Raw genomic sequence first — 15,715 nt, forward strand, 5'->3', positions numbered from 1 at the left:
AATTTCCGCTTTATTTTTTTTTAAATTTGATTTTCTCAGGGTAAGGCGTTTAATCCTGAGAAGCTGGTTCACAGAGTCCTTTCCATAAAAGTCTGTCTTGACATATGTGGGCATAGTGAGGCTGAAAGCTTCTCTAGGACTCGGAGCCCTTTTGACTGGTGACTAACACGCAGTGAAAGGGAGCAGAGGCAGGGGAGGAGGGTTTGGAGGGAGGAGGGTTTGGGGCGGTTGTCGTCACTGGGAGCTGCAGCAGCATCAGCATCACCGGAATGAGTAACAGTGCGCAACTTGAGAAATAACTATAGTGTCTGGAGGAGCGCGCGTGTGACCGTTAATCGTTAACTTCACGAGCCGGGTTTCTCTTCAGCGTATTCATGAGGGCTTAAAAGGTGCCAACAAGGAAACCCCCAACACGGACTCTCTGTGGAGCTGCCGCCGAAGAAAGAGGAGCCATGGACTATATAAAAAACCACAACACTTATCTCCCCTTCTTCATTTTAATAAGTAAGTCACGCACTTTGACTCCAGTGAGTGTTTTGGTAAAACTTTTCCCGTCTTCTGTCTCCTTTTTGCGCTTACTTTGTGTTTTCTTTAAGTGGTTGAATGGGCACATTTGGCAACAGTGTGTCACGTTAATTAGCCTTTCTGCAGCGTCGTGCCACTCACAGGGGCCACGGGGAAGAGTTGGTCCAGGGTTTAGACAGAGTCTATTGCAGTTTGATCCGATCATGAATCTTTGGCACAAAAACGCGCCGCCTCGCACACGTCCCAGCGGTGCTTCCACATCCACTCTGAGAAGCGACATCAGGCGAGGTGTCATTTTCTCTGGAGGCAACACTTGACGGAATTTGATTTACATTCATTTACACTGCAGCAGGACGACAAGACTTGGCAAGGAATGGGCTCTCGGAGCAGTTAGTGGGGTTACATAATAATTGTATGCTGTTGGTTATACTGCTTATCTTAAATAAACAGAGGAAAATATGACATTTTTCTTTAGGCTTTAAGCAGATTAGCCCAGATTTTGTTTTGTTAAACCTAGATGAAAAAGGAAAATATCATTAAACAAAAAAGGCCTGAATTTTCTTCCTTTCCCCCTCTTTTTTCGTATTTAGAAAATAAAAAAATAAAATCCACGAATCATTGTTTACTGGAAGAAAATCACGTTTGTTTGTGCTTCTTGCCTGCCAGATCCAATCAGGCTTAATTTCATATGAATAGAGTGAGTGTTTGTGACCAGCAGAAGCATGTCATGTGGTCAGGGAAATTATGGTGAACTCACTCACAGGGATCCACTAGAGCTGGCTTATTAGCATCACTGTAACTTCCTCTGGCTTTAAACCATCTCATGCAGCACAGTTAGTTCACTTTCTACATGCTAATGCTATTTTTAATGATCTGCTCATGCTTACTGAAAGCCAGATTTGTTATTTGTTCTTTAGAGGGGGGAGTTATTATTAGTACTACTGCTGGTAAATGCTCATATATATTTTTTATGTTTCACACAGGTTGATGCAGCACCACATGCTTTCTCTTTCAGCTGAATAGCTGTATGTATCATATATGTTTAGCCAATCAACATGTACCTAAAGAGGGCAGTAGATAGCTTACTCCACTTGAAGCAACAACACCTTGTTTTTTTTATTGGCAAGCAAAAGCCACATGCAGGAGCCCCTCCCCTTGGCTTTAGCAGCCACTGTGGCTGGATCAGTGTAAGTGGCTCTTACTGCAGTCACTCCAGTGACAGGAATGAGTCCAGGATAAGCTCCGCCAAAACTCACAGTATTATGTCAGATCCCCCTCCTCCCCTCTCCGAGCCTGAGGCACATCTAGCATGCATCCGACTCGTGAGGGATAGTCTCCTCATACCAGTGCGGCCAATATTTGATTTTCGCAACATTATCTATTCACAGTATTCTCAAACTACATGTGGGGAGTTGGAGAGAGAATCTTTAACCATAATTATAGAAAGCCCATAAAAATTACAATTACACTCAAGTGGAAATGCAAAACAGATCAGCTGATACATATCTGACTGAAAATTGCTTTCTCTGCTGTGGCAAATACTGTGTGATCAAAGGGCGGATGTGATTAACCAGGTTGGTAGCACTGTCCCATTTTGTGCTTAGTGTTGATTAACATGATAAACTTTATAAATGATGGATGTGTGTGCCGTGAGGTCCCCCATCGGTTTGTAGACGTCTCACTATTCTGTAAACATGTTTATCTCTTCTCTAAATTGGGGCATTTTATCAGCAGGGTCTAGGAGGCCATTTGAGGGCGGCTCAAGTGGCCGCTCAGTGAACTGTTTCTCATACTCCTGCATTGGTGTCTTTTCATTATATGTGTATTATTAAGATCCTATCATTATGTTATTTTTTTAAACATCACTGTTAGAAAGTTATCTCTGGGATGCTGGGATGATAGCTCCCTCAGGACTTAAACTCCGGTCAGAGAGTGGGGCACAGAGAGTGATGTCCGGATATACTTTAATGGAAGTTAACAGCAGCTCAACAGTACAGCAGTAGGCATACTTAACAAGTGTGGGAGGTGCGGACAGATGTGTGGTTCTGAATAACAAGAAACAAGGAGAAACAATTATCACATGTAAATATAACAATTATCACTTCCCAACATCACACCAATATAACGAACTGTAACACAAATAATGCCCAGAGGTGAATGCTCTGACACAAGAAAGTCCCACAATCCCATTTGAACAGGCTGGAAACAAGAAGACCTGCATATCTCAGGCAACAGAAAAGACCTAATGCTCCAAAATTAGGAAAAGTCGACAATTACATGGTCTTCAGTGCCCTCTAGTGGCTAAATAACCCAACTGCAGTGGTAAGTCACATGCCTCTACCAATCTCGATAAATCTCCTAGCCTAAACCCCCTGTAATTATCGTCAAAGTACAACCCGTGCTATAAGTGGAAATGGACTCGTAGAACTGGAGGGATTTTGACTCACATTTGCGCAGGAACGCACACGGCTGGAGATCGCTATTCCCCCGCACTCATGGAGAAAAGCATGCCTAGTGCTCCCTGGACTCGTGATACGGCAGGACCGTCGTAAAAGCATGTGACGTCATCACCGCAGCAAACAGTAAGAACAAAGTGGAACTTATCAGCAGACATTACCAGTGCACTTATAACTATGTGACTGAAATATAAGGAGACGTTTGGACACGGCCGCCCCCAAATTTAAGTGGTAAATTTGCTCTTCAACCGAAAGTCTAAGCATCATTGGGTTTACAGTCCTCCTCATCCTCCCAGGCTGAGAGTCTTACTAATCTGGCAACAGGTCGAAGATATGTCTGTCCCTTGATTGTCACCTCAGCCGCTCTCACCCGACCGTCTGGCCCTGGACAGGCCTTGACCACCTTTCCAATAGGCCACTGCGCTCGCGGTAGTTGTGAGTCAACCACCATAACCACTTGACCTATGGTTAAGTTGTCAGTATCCCCCTGCCATCTTTGTCTCTTCTGAAGATCAGACAGATGGTGACGCAGGAAGTTGGACCAAAAATGGTCTGCCAGAATCTGACTATGGCGCCATCGCCATCTTCCCAGCATCTCACTCAAAGCATAAATCACCTGGGGGAGTGATGCATCTTGTCGCCCCATTAGCAATAAGTTGGGTGTGACTGGATCCGGATCCGCTACATCCGAAGAGACATAGCCGAGAGGCTTTGCATTAATGATCCCTTCCACCTCGACCAGCACAGTTTGCAAAACTGCCTCTATGACTTTATTGCCTCCCAGCACCACTTGAAGAGCTGTCTTCACAGATCTTATCTCCCGTTCCCAAGTACCTCCAAAATGGGGGGAACCTTGTGGATTAAACCGGAACTCAATCCTCTGCTCCGCCAGCTGCTCTTTAATGGGGGCTTCAAGAGCTGAGAAACTAGACTGTAGTTCGGTCTCTCCTCCCCTGAAGTTGGTGCCACAGTCAGATAGGATCTCATATGGCTTGCCCCGGCGTGCAATAAACCAACGCAGAGCCATGAGAAAAGCATCGGTATCTATGCTGTTCAACAGGTCAAGATGCACACAGCTCGTAGTCATGCATTTGAATATGATACCCCAACGCTTTTCAGTGTGCCATCCTACTTTGATGTTGTAAGGACCGAAGCAGTCGACTCCAGTGGACCAAAATGGTGGTTTGTATAGGCGCAGCCTCGCAGGGGGTAGATCTGCCATCCGAGGAATATTAGGACTGGCTCGCCACCTTCGACACCCACCACAGCTGTGCTGGTGCCGCTTGATTGCCTCTCTTCCTCGGAGAATCCAATATTTTCTCCTCATCTCCCCGAACACTCGTTCTGGCCCAGGGTGCAACAGCTCCTCATCATATTCTCTGATCAGCAGTTTAGTCACCGGATGCTGCGGGTCAAGGACTATGGGGTGCATGGCATCCAAGTCCAATCCTTCTGCTCATCGGAGTCTGCCCCCAACTCTTATCAGCCCAATAGCCGGGTCATACTCCGGAGTGAGTGTTAGCAGGCGACTCTGCTTATGAATTGCCTTACCAGCAGCCAGGGCCTGTAATTCCTCGGGGAAGCTATCATTTTGAGCTTGTTTCAGGAGATGCAGCTCAGCAGCTGATGCATCTGTAGCAGTCATGACATGGTTTTCGTGATCAGCAGCCGCCCCATGAAGGATCCGATGGGTAGCCTTAACCACTTCACTCCATTTGCCAAAATTGGAAATTGGCACCGTTAGCTGTGGACTGCATGTGGTGGTGGTTCCACAGAATGCTGTTGCTCTCAGCTCCCCATTGTCTTCTTGACCTTCACCTTCATGGAGAGTTGGCCAGGTATCAGGGTTCGTTAAAAGGAAAGGTGGGCCCTGAGTCCCAACGGTTTGGTTGACTCAGCTCGAGAAGGGTTTTCCCTTGCGTGAGGTCATCAGCCGGATTGTCCTTGGTGTTGACATATCTCCAACTTGACACCTCAGTAAGATCTTGTATTTCGGCAATCCTGGTAACAACAAAGACCTTATAGCAGCATGAATCAGATTGGATCCAGGTCAAAACTGTTGTTGAGTCACTCCATAGGGTGATGTCACTGGGTTGAAATGCCAGCTCGGTCTCGAGTACTCTAGCCAGTTGGGCTCCGGCAAGAGCTGCACATAACTCCAAACATGGCATAGAAATCTGTTTCTGGGGGCTTACTCTTGACCTCGCCATCATGAATGCCATGTGGATGTCGCCTTGGGAGTCCTGTGTTCGTAGATAGGCTACGCTCCATAGGCTCTTTCGGAAGCATCACAAAATATGTGAGCCCCTCTACCTGGTCTCCCGGTGTCTGCTCTTGGTGGGACATAGCATCTTGGTAATTCCACCTGTTGCAAGTACACTAGTTCCTTCTTCCACTGTGTCCATCTGTCTAGTAGGGCCGTAGGATGGATTTATTCATCCCATCCAACTCCTGCCTTCCAAAGATCCTGAATTAAAACCTTCGCTCGTGTTGAGAAGGGTATGAAGTAGCCCAGAGGATCATACTGCAATGCCATCACCCGATAAACATTTCTCAGTGTGGGCAGAGAATACTCCACAAATCGATGCCTGTATCCAAGGCGGTCAGTGAGACAGTTCCGGGGGCTGGTTCTTCTGGGTCTTGGCTGTGCTGGGAGAGCCAAAGCTCTGTGCTGGCTGCTTTGGCTTCCACTGGCAGGTGCTCCACCACCGATGGAACGTTACTGGCCCATTGCCTAATCTCGAATCCCCCTTTGGCGAGTAACTCCGATCTATGAGTGTCTTAGCCTCCTCTGCAGATTGGAGACTATGCAAACAGTTATCGACGTAGAAGGTCCTCTCCACCGTGTCCAAGATATCTTCATTACATTGGCTGTTGTGCCTGACATGTCTTTTGAGGGCATAGGTGGCACAACAAGGACTGCATGTTGTACCAAAAGGCAAAACCTGCCACTTGTACATGCTTGGCTCCTCATCCTTCCTCATAGACCTCCATAGGAAGCGGAGCAGAGGTTAGTCCTCGGGCAGCAACCGAATTTGGTGGAACATTGCCTTGATGTCACCACTTATGGCCACAGTATGCTCCCTGAAGCAGAGGAGGACCCCAAGCAGTGAAGGTCCCAGAATTGGACCTGGAAGCAACTGGCTGTTGAGGCTCAGCCCGTTGTATTGGTATGAGCAGTTGAATACAAGTCTAGCCTTGTTGTTGTGGTAACTACATGGTGGTGTAGATACCATGACTCGCTCGAACAATCCACCTACTCAGGTGATAGTTCCTCAACATAGCCTACCACCTCCAGTTTATGTACTTCCTGACAATAGGTTTCAGCCTGCCCTGGGTCTCTCACTATCCGACGTTCAGTACTCCGTAACTGTGGTAGCAAGGCCAGCCTGGGTGCCCAGAGGCGAGGACTGTCTTTGCGACGGAGGAGGGGCATTGCATATCTTGTCACTCCCTCCAACTGCACTCAGCTCCATGCCCTTCATCTTCTCTTCCAACATCGCTGTCTGCAAATCAGTTGGCCCTGCGATGATAGAGCCTCCCGAAGGTGAGTATCCACTAGCCTGGGATCCAGGTTTGCTGCGTTGAGAACCTGAGGCATGTGATCGTGAAGAGGTCGAGCGTGGCTTGGCAGAGTGCTGATCTATAGCCATCCCTGCCTCTGTGCCTGCTGTTGGTTTATCAGTTGATGTAGCTGATTTAGGTCGATATTCAATTTCATAATCATCAAAGTAAGCCGGGAGATGTCTCTCTCGCTGAGTTTTCCGTCGCACGGATATGTCAGGGATATCCTGGTGCTTAAACTCCACGTCGTCCTCAGTGTAGCTATCTATCCGGCTCGAAGGACCACTTGTTAGAGAGTTATCTCTGGGATGCTGGGATGATAGCTCCCTCAGGACTTAAACTCCGGTCAGAGAGTGGGCCACACATGTCTGGATATACTTTAATGGAAGTTAACAGCAGCTCAACAGTACAGCAGTAGGCATACTTAACAAGTGTGGGAGGTGCGGACAGATGTGTGGTTCTGAATAACAAGAAACAAGGAGAAACAATTATCACATGTAAATATAACAATTATCACTTCCCAACATCACACCAATATAACGAACTGTAACACAAATAATGCTCAGAGGTGAATGCTCTGACACAAGAAAGTCCCACAATCCCATTTGAACAGGCAGGAAACAAGGAGACCTGCATATCTCAGGCAACAGAAAAAGACCTAATGCCCCAAAATTAGGAAAAGTCGACAATTACATGGTCTTCAGTGCCCTCTAGTGGCTAAATAACCCAACTGCAGTGCACAGATCCAACCCGCAACAAAGGCTACAGTGGTGAGTCACATGCCTCTACCAATCTCGATAAATCTCCTAGCCTAAACCCCCTGTAATTATTGTCAAAGTACAACCTGTGCTATAAGTGGAAATGGACTCGTAGAACTCACATTTGCGCAGGAACGCACACGGCTGGAGATCGCTATTGCCCCGCACTCATGGAAAAAAGCATGCCTAGTGCTCTCCGGACACGTGATACGGCAGGTCCGTCGTAAAAGCATGTGATGTCATCACCGCAGCAAACAGTAAGAACAAAGTGGAACTTATCGGCAGACATTAACAGTGCACTTATAACTATGCGACTGAAATATAAGGAGACTTTCGGATAATCACAGTTATCGTCAGTACAAGTATATCTCAATACAACTACTACAAGTTGTATGCTGATAGCATTTACTGCTTTTTTGTGGTTTAGGCACTTCTTGAACTTTGTAATGATAGGAAAAGTATAATTCCAGCATCAGAATAGGTACAGGATTTCTTGATAGTATGAGTAGATACCGCTTCCTTGAATGGAAATATATGTTCCAAAAAAATAATAATGTGGAAAACAGTTACAGATATCCAAGTTTCATAATCTTACCTTCTCCTCATGTCTAAGAGTTGTGCCAAGATTGCATTTTTCGAAATGGCACAGGAAGAAGCAGAGACAAAAGCCAACTATCCCATTAGTTTTAGGACAAAGTGATTCTTTTCACACTGATTCAATCAATCACTTCTTTTTATCAATTAACCGAATGCCACTGGGGATTTCCTGAAAAAATGTGAATTGGCAAGAATGCGTTTTATCATGAAAGAATTTAAAATATGAAAAAAAATACAGTACAAAGAGTCAAATTCCGATCCTGTGATCGTGTTTTCGTTCTGCCATATGACCCTTTTCAGTAGTTTACCCTGTTTCTGCTTCCAGTAACAGAGGCCAAATTGACTGTATCCTCAGATTTCAGCTTGTGCTTTGATCACACTTTGGCTTTTATAGTTATTCACGATATCTGCTAATTGAAACTAAATGGGATTGCTTATGCATACTATTCTATTGGGACTCTAAGGTAAATACAATGGAAGTGTGACTGCAGTGAATGCGTGAGCTTCCTGACTCAATATGTGGTTAACTGCTGGACCTGATTTTGATTGTGAATTTCAAACAGTGCTAACACGCAGTCTGTGTGTGTGTGTGTGTGTGTGTGTGTGAGGCTTTAATGATAGTTCCAATCACCTGTGTTTATTTTACGCGTCTCGGTCCCCATGTGTCTCTGTGAATGTTAAAAGACTCTGCACTTAATCAACAAAGTTTGAATGCAATTACTGCACGCAATGTGCCCTTCGCTCGTTCACATAGACAGCATGTCAGTTCAACATTGGAGTGACTATTATTATATATAAAATAACCAAACTCACCTCCAGAATTTACCTGCTGTTTAATGTGGCATTAATGGTAAAGAAGACAACTTTTTTGGCAAGATCAAATAAAAAAAAATGAAAGGTGGACCCAAGATGAGCGAATTTAAGGCATAAACTGGTAAGTCCAAGTTTTAAACTTGCTGAGGAGTTATGTGTTTATATTTCAGGAACTTGGTGTGAGGATTTGTTGTATTTATATGACCACTCTGTTCACTCTGTTTTAAGAGGTGCAAACTGTATCATTTGCATATGTAAGTTGTTCTCACTTTCCTCTTCCAAATATCTCATTTCCTTAGTCTTTCTCCTTTCTGAAGTTGTCTGGCACGCTTTGGCATCAACCTCATGTTTTAGAACTCCATCTGTCTTTTTATCTTGGAGGCTCTTTCTGTTTATTGCTATCCGCCTCCTGAGCCATCAACAGCCTGTAACACAAAGAGACAAGTGAGAGTATTTCCTCCTGTGTCCTTGTAGTGAAGTTGCTGGTCTATTGCTCAGGTGTAGTTTGAGGGTAATGATCTTTTTCCACTGCTGGCAAAAAGAGGGAGGGATAGAGGATCAAAGCTGACCTCCGGGGCTTCCCTCTTCTGGCTGGCTAACAGATAGATGAGTAGCCAGCTGTGTGTCGCCCATGTTCAAGGGCGACTTTGGGTGGGGACAAAGCCAAACCCTTTTTTCCATAAAAAAGTTTTTTTTAAAGAAGGTTGTTAAAATAGTCCAGAGATACAATTAGGCAGAAACATGATATGAAGCTGACCTTTGGCAAGATATTCAAAATGAGTGAGATTTTAGACTTGGCAAACATTTCAAGTGTCTAAGTTAGTTTTTTTGTTTTCTTGCTTAATACTGTAATTCAAAGCCTCAGATAAATGAAAATGATTAATAGCCTGTAACTAACTGTTTTTTTTTTCATGATTTATGACTGTGACCCACAATGACCCAATGTGACAAGTTCTAAAGTAAGAAAAGAAAAAAAAAACCAAGTGAGGCAGCATAAATATTTTTTTTATCAACCAAAATAACATGTTTTGCATTTGTAATGCAAAAACCGGTGCTAACCTTTGATTTCAGTTAATTTTTTTTCAGTGAATAGCACCAATTGCGGGTGTTGATGGGTTTCCTTACGTGAAATGTTCACTTCAGGTAATTGAGCAGTGTTTTTGTTGGACTAAGTTCAGGGATGCAGCAATCCAGTGTTTGTAATAGTAGGTGAAATACCCCCAAGCTGCCCCTATTAGCATAGGTTGACCATATTTTGATCTCCAAAAAAGAGGACACTTGGCCCAGTCATGAAGAACTTTAATAATACTGTTTGCTTAAAGAAAATTTTAACATATTTAAACGATGCCTTCTCTGTGCGGTTAATGAATGGTGAAACAAAAATGTCATATAGGCTTTTACTAGTCAACAAAGGCAAAAAATAACTTAAAAACCTAATAATGGTACAGAGATAAGGCTTCATCTGTATAAGAAAAATTACCACTACCGGGACGGTACGAGGGAAATTTCTTTTGCAGTTTGTCTGAAAAGCTGCTTTTGCGCTTTGGCATCTTTTAAACATCACCAGGCGCGCTGCTGCGCACTGTCTGTCCCGTGTGTGAGTGCAGAACAACAACTCACAAAGCCGCAGCTCGGGGATGACGTCACACATATGGGTTCTCTGTAGGAAAACCCGGACATTTTCATCAATCTCGAAAATCCACCCGGATGCCCCAGACAGAACGTGAAAAGTGGACATGTCCAGGGAAAAGAGGACGGTTAGTCACCCTATATTAGCATCCCTCATGCTACGTTAGCTCTTCTGCAAGCAAGTGCTACATGTTGTAAGCAATATAAAACTGAATTAAATGGATGAGTCATGTTACCAGTCTTGCTTTTCAAATGAGGATATAGCAGATACACTAGGAAATATTGTATCAGTGCATTCATAGTTAAGGCCACTCCAAAAACATTGTCTTTATTCTTTGCTAGGGTTAGTGTCAGTGTTCAGGGCTACTGTCACTGCATGAGCCACTGTCCTCTGGGACATTGATGGGTGTTTTTTTTAGAATTCACTCATTGTTTTTATAATTCCAAATTGCTTCATGAATGAATACTTATAGGACCGACAGCAGTACTGATATTTGATACTTTATATACTTCCAGAGAACTCTCCTTGTTCGTGCCATTACACACTTCCATGAACATGTGTCCTAATTAGCAGTCTTTGATAAATCCTTGTTCTTTAAATAAAAACAGACCACTCGCTCAGGCCCTTATTTTCATCCCAGTGATTGAAAACACCTTCTCATACTTTTCCTACCATATCGTATTATTTTCCTCAATAAATAACGACTGAGTATAATTTGTTTCATTACTGTTTTTTATGACTTCAACTCAGTGAAAATCATAGGTCATATTTATGCAGAGTTGGAGAAAATCCCTAAGGGCTAATAAGTTGTTCCTGCAATTGTAAACCCTCAAAAAAGAACTGATAAGTACCCGTGTCAGTTTCTGAGATCTCCAGAGATGTCCTGTATGTCAACAGCAGCCCGATACTCAAAGAGGGTTCAGAAATATTTTATTACAATGGAAATCTTTAGTATCCCAGAGGTGAAGGGTAATAAGTTTTGAAGTCTGGCACACTGCAATTTTCTTTTCTTTTATTTTAAATAAAAAATAAACTTAGAATAAACAGATTCTCTTGAGTTCTACAAATATTGTCGCATTTGACCTCTAGGGGGCGCCTACTCAACTGCTGGGTTATCTCAAAGTCAAGGCTTTTCACCTTTTCCTCTCAGTTGAAGCTCGCAGCACAGTGAATTTTATTGAAAAGTTTAACAATTTTTCACAGGCCACAACTTTTTCAGTCTTTACCAGAACTTACACCGATAGGCTAAAGATAATATCTGCCGATATTTTTGAAAGTTATAAAAAGAAGAACACACATAAATAAATCACACCCAAACGATGAGAAGTTTCTCTTGTTACGATTTATGAGTATGTGTTTAAAAAACATGTAAATATACAGATGGTCATAAACAATCTGACAAAAATGAGCGAAGTTTAAATATATTCACTTCTCACTCCTCATAAAGCAAGGCACCTAATAAATCCTGTGGGTGTTTACTTCTGGAAGAAGTGTTGAGTTTTTCAAATTAAACTTTTTGCTCTTAAAGCCCAAATAGCGTGCTCCAGACCCTGGTGGATCATAATTAACTCTAAAAACTCTGGAACTCTAAAAAAAAAAAAAAAAAAAGGATAAAACTGCAACAAGATGGGAAGGGGAATACTCTCATTGCAAGACTATTTTGTGTCAATCTGAAATTGAATGGTGAATTGTGGTTTTTAAGAATGTAGCTGATGGCACATCAGTTATTTTGCACTTTAGTCAGCAACAAACTCTAAGATGATCTGTGTGTCTGAGGATGAAGTCTGCAAAAAATGATTGAGGAGTTATATACTCAGAAAGCAAGGCATTATGCCAGAGAACATACTTGCATCCATAAGTAGCCTTTAGTATTAGGCCCTTAAAATATTTTCCAGAAATATTTATGAGGACTCAGACATCTATTAAATGCATATAGCATTTTATAGAGACATTTGTTAAATATTTCTTTTTTTTTTTTTTTTTTTCGCCTGTCCCATTTGGTTCTTTAGCCGTCAGAATTGTTGTCTGAAGACCAACAAGGATACCCAATGGATTTATTTTGCCAAATTGTTAAATATTTCTATATATCTTTTAACTGTAAATTGGAGTACGTTAAGGCAACAAAAAAAACCCCAATATTAAAAGAATTAATGACAATGACAACAATGACCGTTTCCCACAATAATCGTGGCTCAAGAGTTGGCCGTTCGCCTTGTAATCGGGAGGTTGCTGGTTTGTGCCCCGGCTCGGACAGTCTCGGTCGTTGTGTCCTTGGGCAAGACACTTCACCTACTGGTGTTGGCCACAGGGGCCGATGGCGCGATATGGCAGCCTCGCTTCTGTCAGTCTGCCCCAGGGCAGCTGTGGCTACAACTGTAGCTTGCCTCCACCAGTGTGTGAATGAATAGTGGAGTTGGAAAGTGCTTTGAAAAGCGCTATATATATGCAATCCATTATTATTACTAATCCAGCCATCGATCCATCCATGCATTCATTCTCTTCTGCTCCTCCAGTTCAGGGTTGTGAAGGGGTTAGACCCCATCCCAGCTGCCATAGGGCAGAATAATTCCCAGAATAAATTAATCAATATTGTGGACCACTTTAAGGGGGATCACAGCAGGAACTCTAGTTATAATCAATCCTTCGAAACAATCTCCTCAGCAGCCTCCTGCAGCTTATCAGGTGGGACACTGAGGTATGCCCAAGCCAGCCGAAAAACAATCTCTTCAGTGTGTTAGGTTGGCCCAAGGTCCGCTCCCAGTAGGACATGCCTCACCTAAGAGGCATTCAGGAGGCACCCTAGTCAGATGCCTGAACCAAGTCAGCTGTCTTCATTCAATGTGGAGACGTAGCTTAACTTTATTCTGAGTCCTTCCCCAATGATTGAGCCATTCACCCTATCTCTAAGGTTGAGGACAGACACTTGATGCTGTTTGTGTGCACAGTCTCATTCTTTGGGTCCCTCCCCACACCCTGTTGCCATAGATGAAGGAAAGAAGGAAGGAATAAAGACTGACCAGTAACTCTGCAGCCTTGCTCATAAGCTCAGCTCTGCAATGCGTCTGCACTACTGCAGACTCTACATTAATCTGTGTGTCAATCTCCTTCCCTCATTCATAAACAAAATCCATAAGATTCCTGAACGCTTTGGAGCAGCAACTCATTTCCAACCTGGAAATGAGATGGACACATCATCCTTTTTTGACTGAGGTTTTCAGACTTGGGGATCCTAATTCTCATCCCAGCTGCTTTACACTTACCGTCACACTGCCTTCATTTGATGAAGCCCGTAGAATTACATCATCTGCAATTGTTCATCTGTACCAAGAAATTCTATCTATAAAAATTATGAACCGAATCAATAACAACTGACAACCCTGGTGGAGTCCAACATGCACTGCAAACCAGTCTGATATACTACTAACAGTGTGAAGCAGGCTCTTTCTACAGGGACAGAATAGCCTGCAAAAACAGGTCTGATAACCAAACTCCCAAAGCTTCCCTAACAGGACACTCCTTGAGGTGTGGTAAGCACTCCTTCTACAGGTCCACAAAACACATGTGGAGTAGTTGGATAAATTCCCACGCACTCCCAGATGTCTACAAGAGAATGGAGAGCTGTTCAAGTCTTCCAGAACCAGGACAAAACCGCACATCCATCAATGACATATATTTGTGTTGGTGCCGTACTTCATAAATGCCTTTGTTGTATTCATTTTCCAACATCTAAGCACAGCTTTGTGTTTCTTCACTAATATGACTCAGAGTTCACCCCAGTTTGGCTTTAGGCTTTAAATGTTTCACATTTTCTCAAAGACACACAGGAGAAGGTCGGCATTTAACAAGGATATTAATATGTCAGAAAGGGTTTTGAAGTCTGTTCGAAGTCTGCTGCTATGATTGGGTAGCAGCTGAGATCCAGACTGCCTTTATTCTCTTTTTCTGTATATACTAACGGAGTTATCGTGGTTTTCTGGTTTTTCTGGTGCTCATTTAGGAGCAAACAACAAACAACACATTCTTACAGGAAATCCTAAATGCATTTAGCCTTGTGCAACAGTAGGAAATGTCGCTTCAACAAACTGTCAGACGGAATCAGTCTTAAATCACTGGGCAGCAGATATTCAGGTTCGCTAAAGCAAAGTGATTCAGTGAGTCATACAGTGATTTTTTTCTAAAAAAAAAAAAAAAGGTCTAATTTATGCCTTTAATGCTGAACTGAGACACTGCTGTTTGATCTCAGGGAAGAAATGTCAGCTTACTGGCCCATTCAGACTGAGTGGGAGTTGAACTTTGTGGTTTGAGATGAGAAGGTCCTGCTTCAGTCCCCTCGGACCCCCCAGGGTTTTATCCCGACAGATGTCGAAGCGACCAGTTCAGACACTGTCAGCTGCTCACGTGTTCTTGGTGCTGATCTGTGTATTAAACCTTCCGAATAAACATATGCGTGTTTTTTTATCGGATGTGTTTCTGCGTTAGTTGTGAGTTGCCGAAACGAAAGCATTTCAAAAGGTGCAACTTTGCTTTGAAGGCAGATGGTCTCTGTTTGTAGTTTGTGCCACACTCTTCAGTTTCATTAACTCACTAATTAGCGAGGAGTTGGTGAGGAGCTTGCAAAACAAGTCAGCGTCTTCCACACAAACTACCTCTGACCTCTGCAACCATAAGGAGGTTTCCAGTGAAATGCGGTATACTTCTTTCCAGACAATTTCTAAGAGCGACAGCAAGCAACCTCCTACGCCCACTTGCATTTGATCGTTGATTGTCAGTAATTATTTCCAAGAGTTACATACTAGTGACATCATTGGTTTACACAACTGAAACTACTAAGTCAAGGCTAGAGAACTCCCTGTTCACGTCTTGTTTTTGCTATCATAGCTTAATGCCACCCCCACCAAGCTAAAGCCAGATAAATGTCTATTTTCTTGAGACCACCTTGTGGCTTAACGTATTTGGATAAGTCAGCAGTGTGAATAAATAACCCACCAGTCCATTTGAAACTAACGCAATAAACCAGATTTTGGTTTGGATTGTGGAGTTTTTATTTAATTTGCGTGATGGATTGTGTATTGCGGGCTACAAAAATGTATAGATGGCATATTTTTTTCTTCTATATGAACACCGTTTGAGATGTATGTAAAGACGAAGGGCTTTTGGCATACTCTGACAAGAATGAAAATGTATTTGCGAAAACACAACTCATGTTAACGTAGTGAGAGCTTTTCACTGTCCTCATCACTCCAAGCTTTTATTCAGTTGATTTTCTGTCAAACTCCCATGTCCTTTTTCCATCTCAGCTAAACTGTGCCAAGCCACCTTGAATTGAAAGCCTTATTAGCTTGTGTCTATGCTGCTTTTAAGCTTTGTATACA

At 43.1% G+C, this 15,715-nt stretch overlaps 1 protein-coding gene across 1 annotated transcript in view; it reads left to right on the forward strand.

Annotated features, from left to right (window-relative positions):
• Positions 1–214: 214 nt before the first annotated feature.
• ltk (leukocyte receptor tyrosine kinase) overlaps positions 215–15,715 on the forward strand; it is a 68,992-nt gene continuing 53,491 nt past the window's right edge. Inside the window, exon 1 of the mRNA XM_085143143.1 lies at positions 215–504. Coding sequence (XP_084999269.1) covers positions 453–504 — 52 coding nt within the window. The 5' untranslated portion in view covers positions 215–452. The remainder of the gene's footprint in view (positions 505–15,715) is intronic.

Source organism: Neolamprologus multifasciatus, chromosome 19 (genome assembly GCF_963576455.1).
Source record: "Neolamprologus multifasciatus chromosome 19, fNeoMul1.2, whole genome shotgun sequence".
In the NCBI taxonomy this organism is placed as follows: Eukaryota; Metazoa; Chordata; class Actinopteri; order Cichliformes; family Cichlidae; genus Neolamprologus; species Neolamprologus multifasciatus.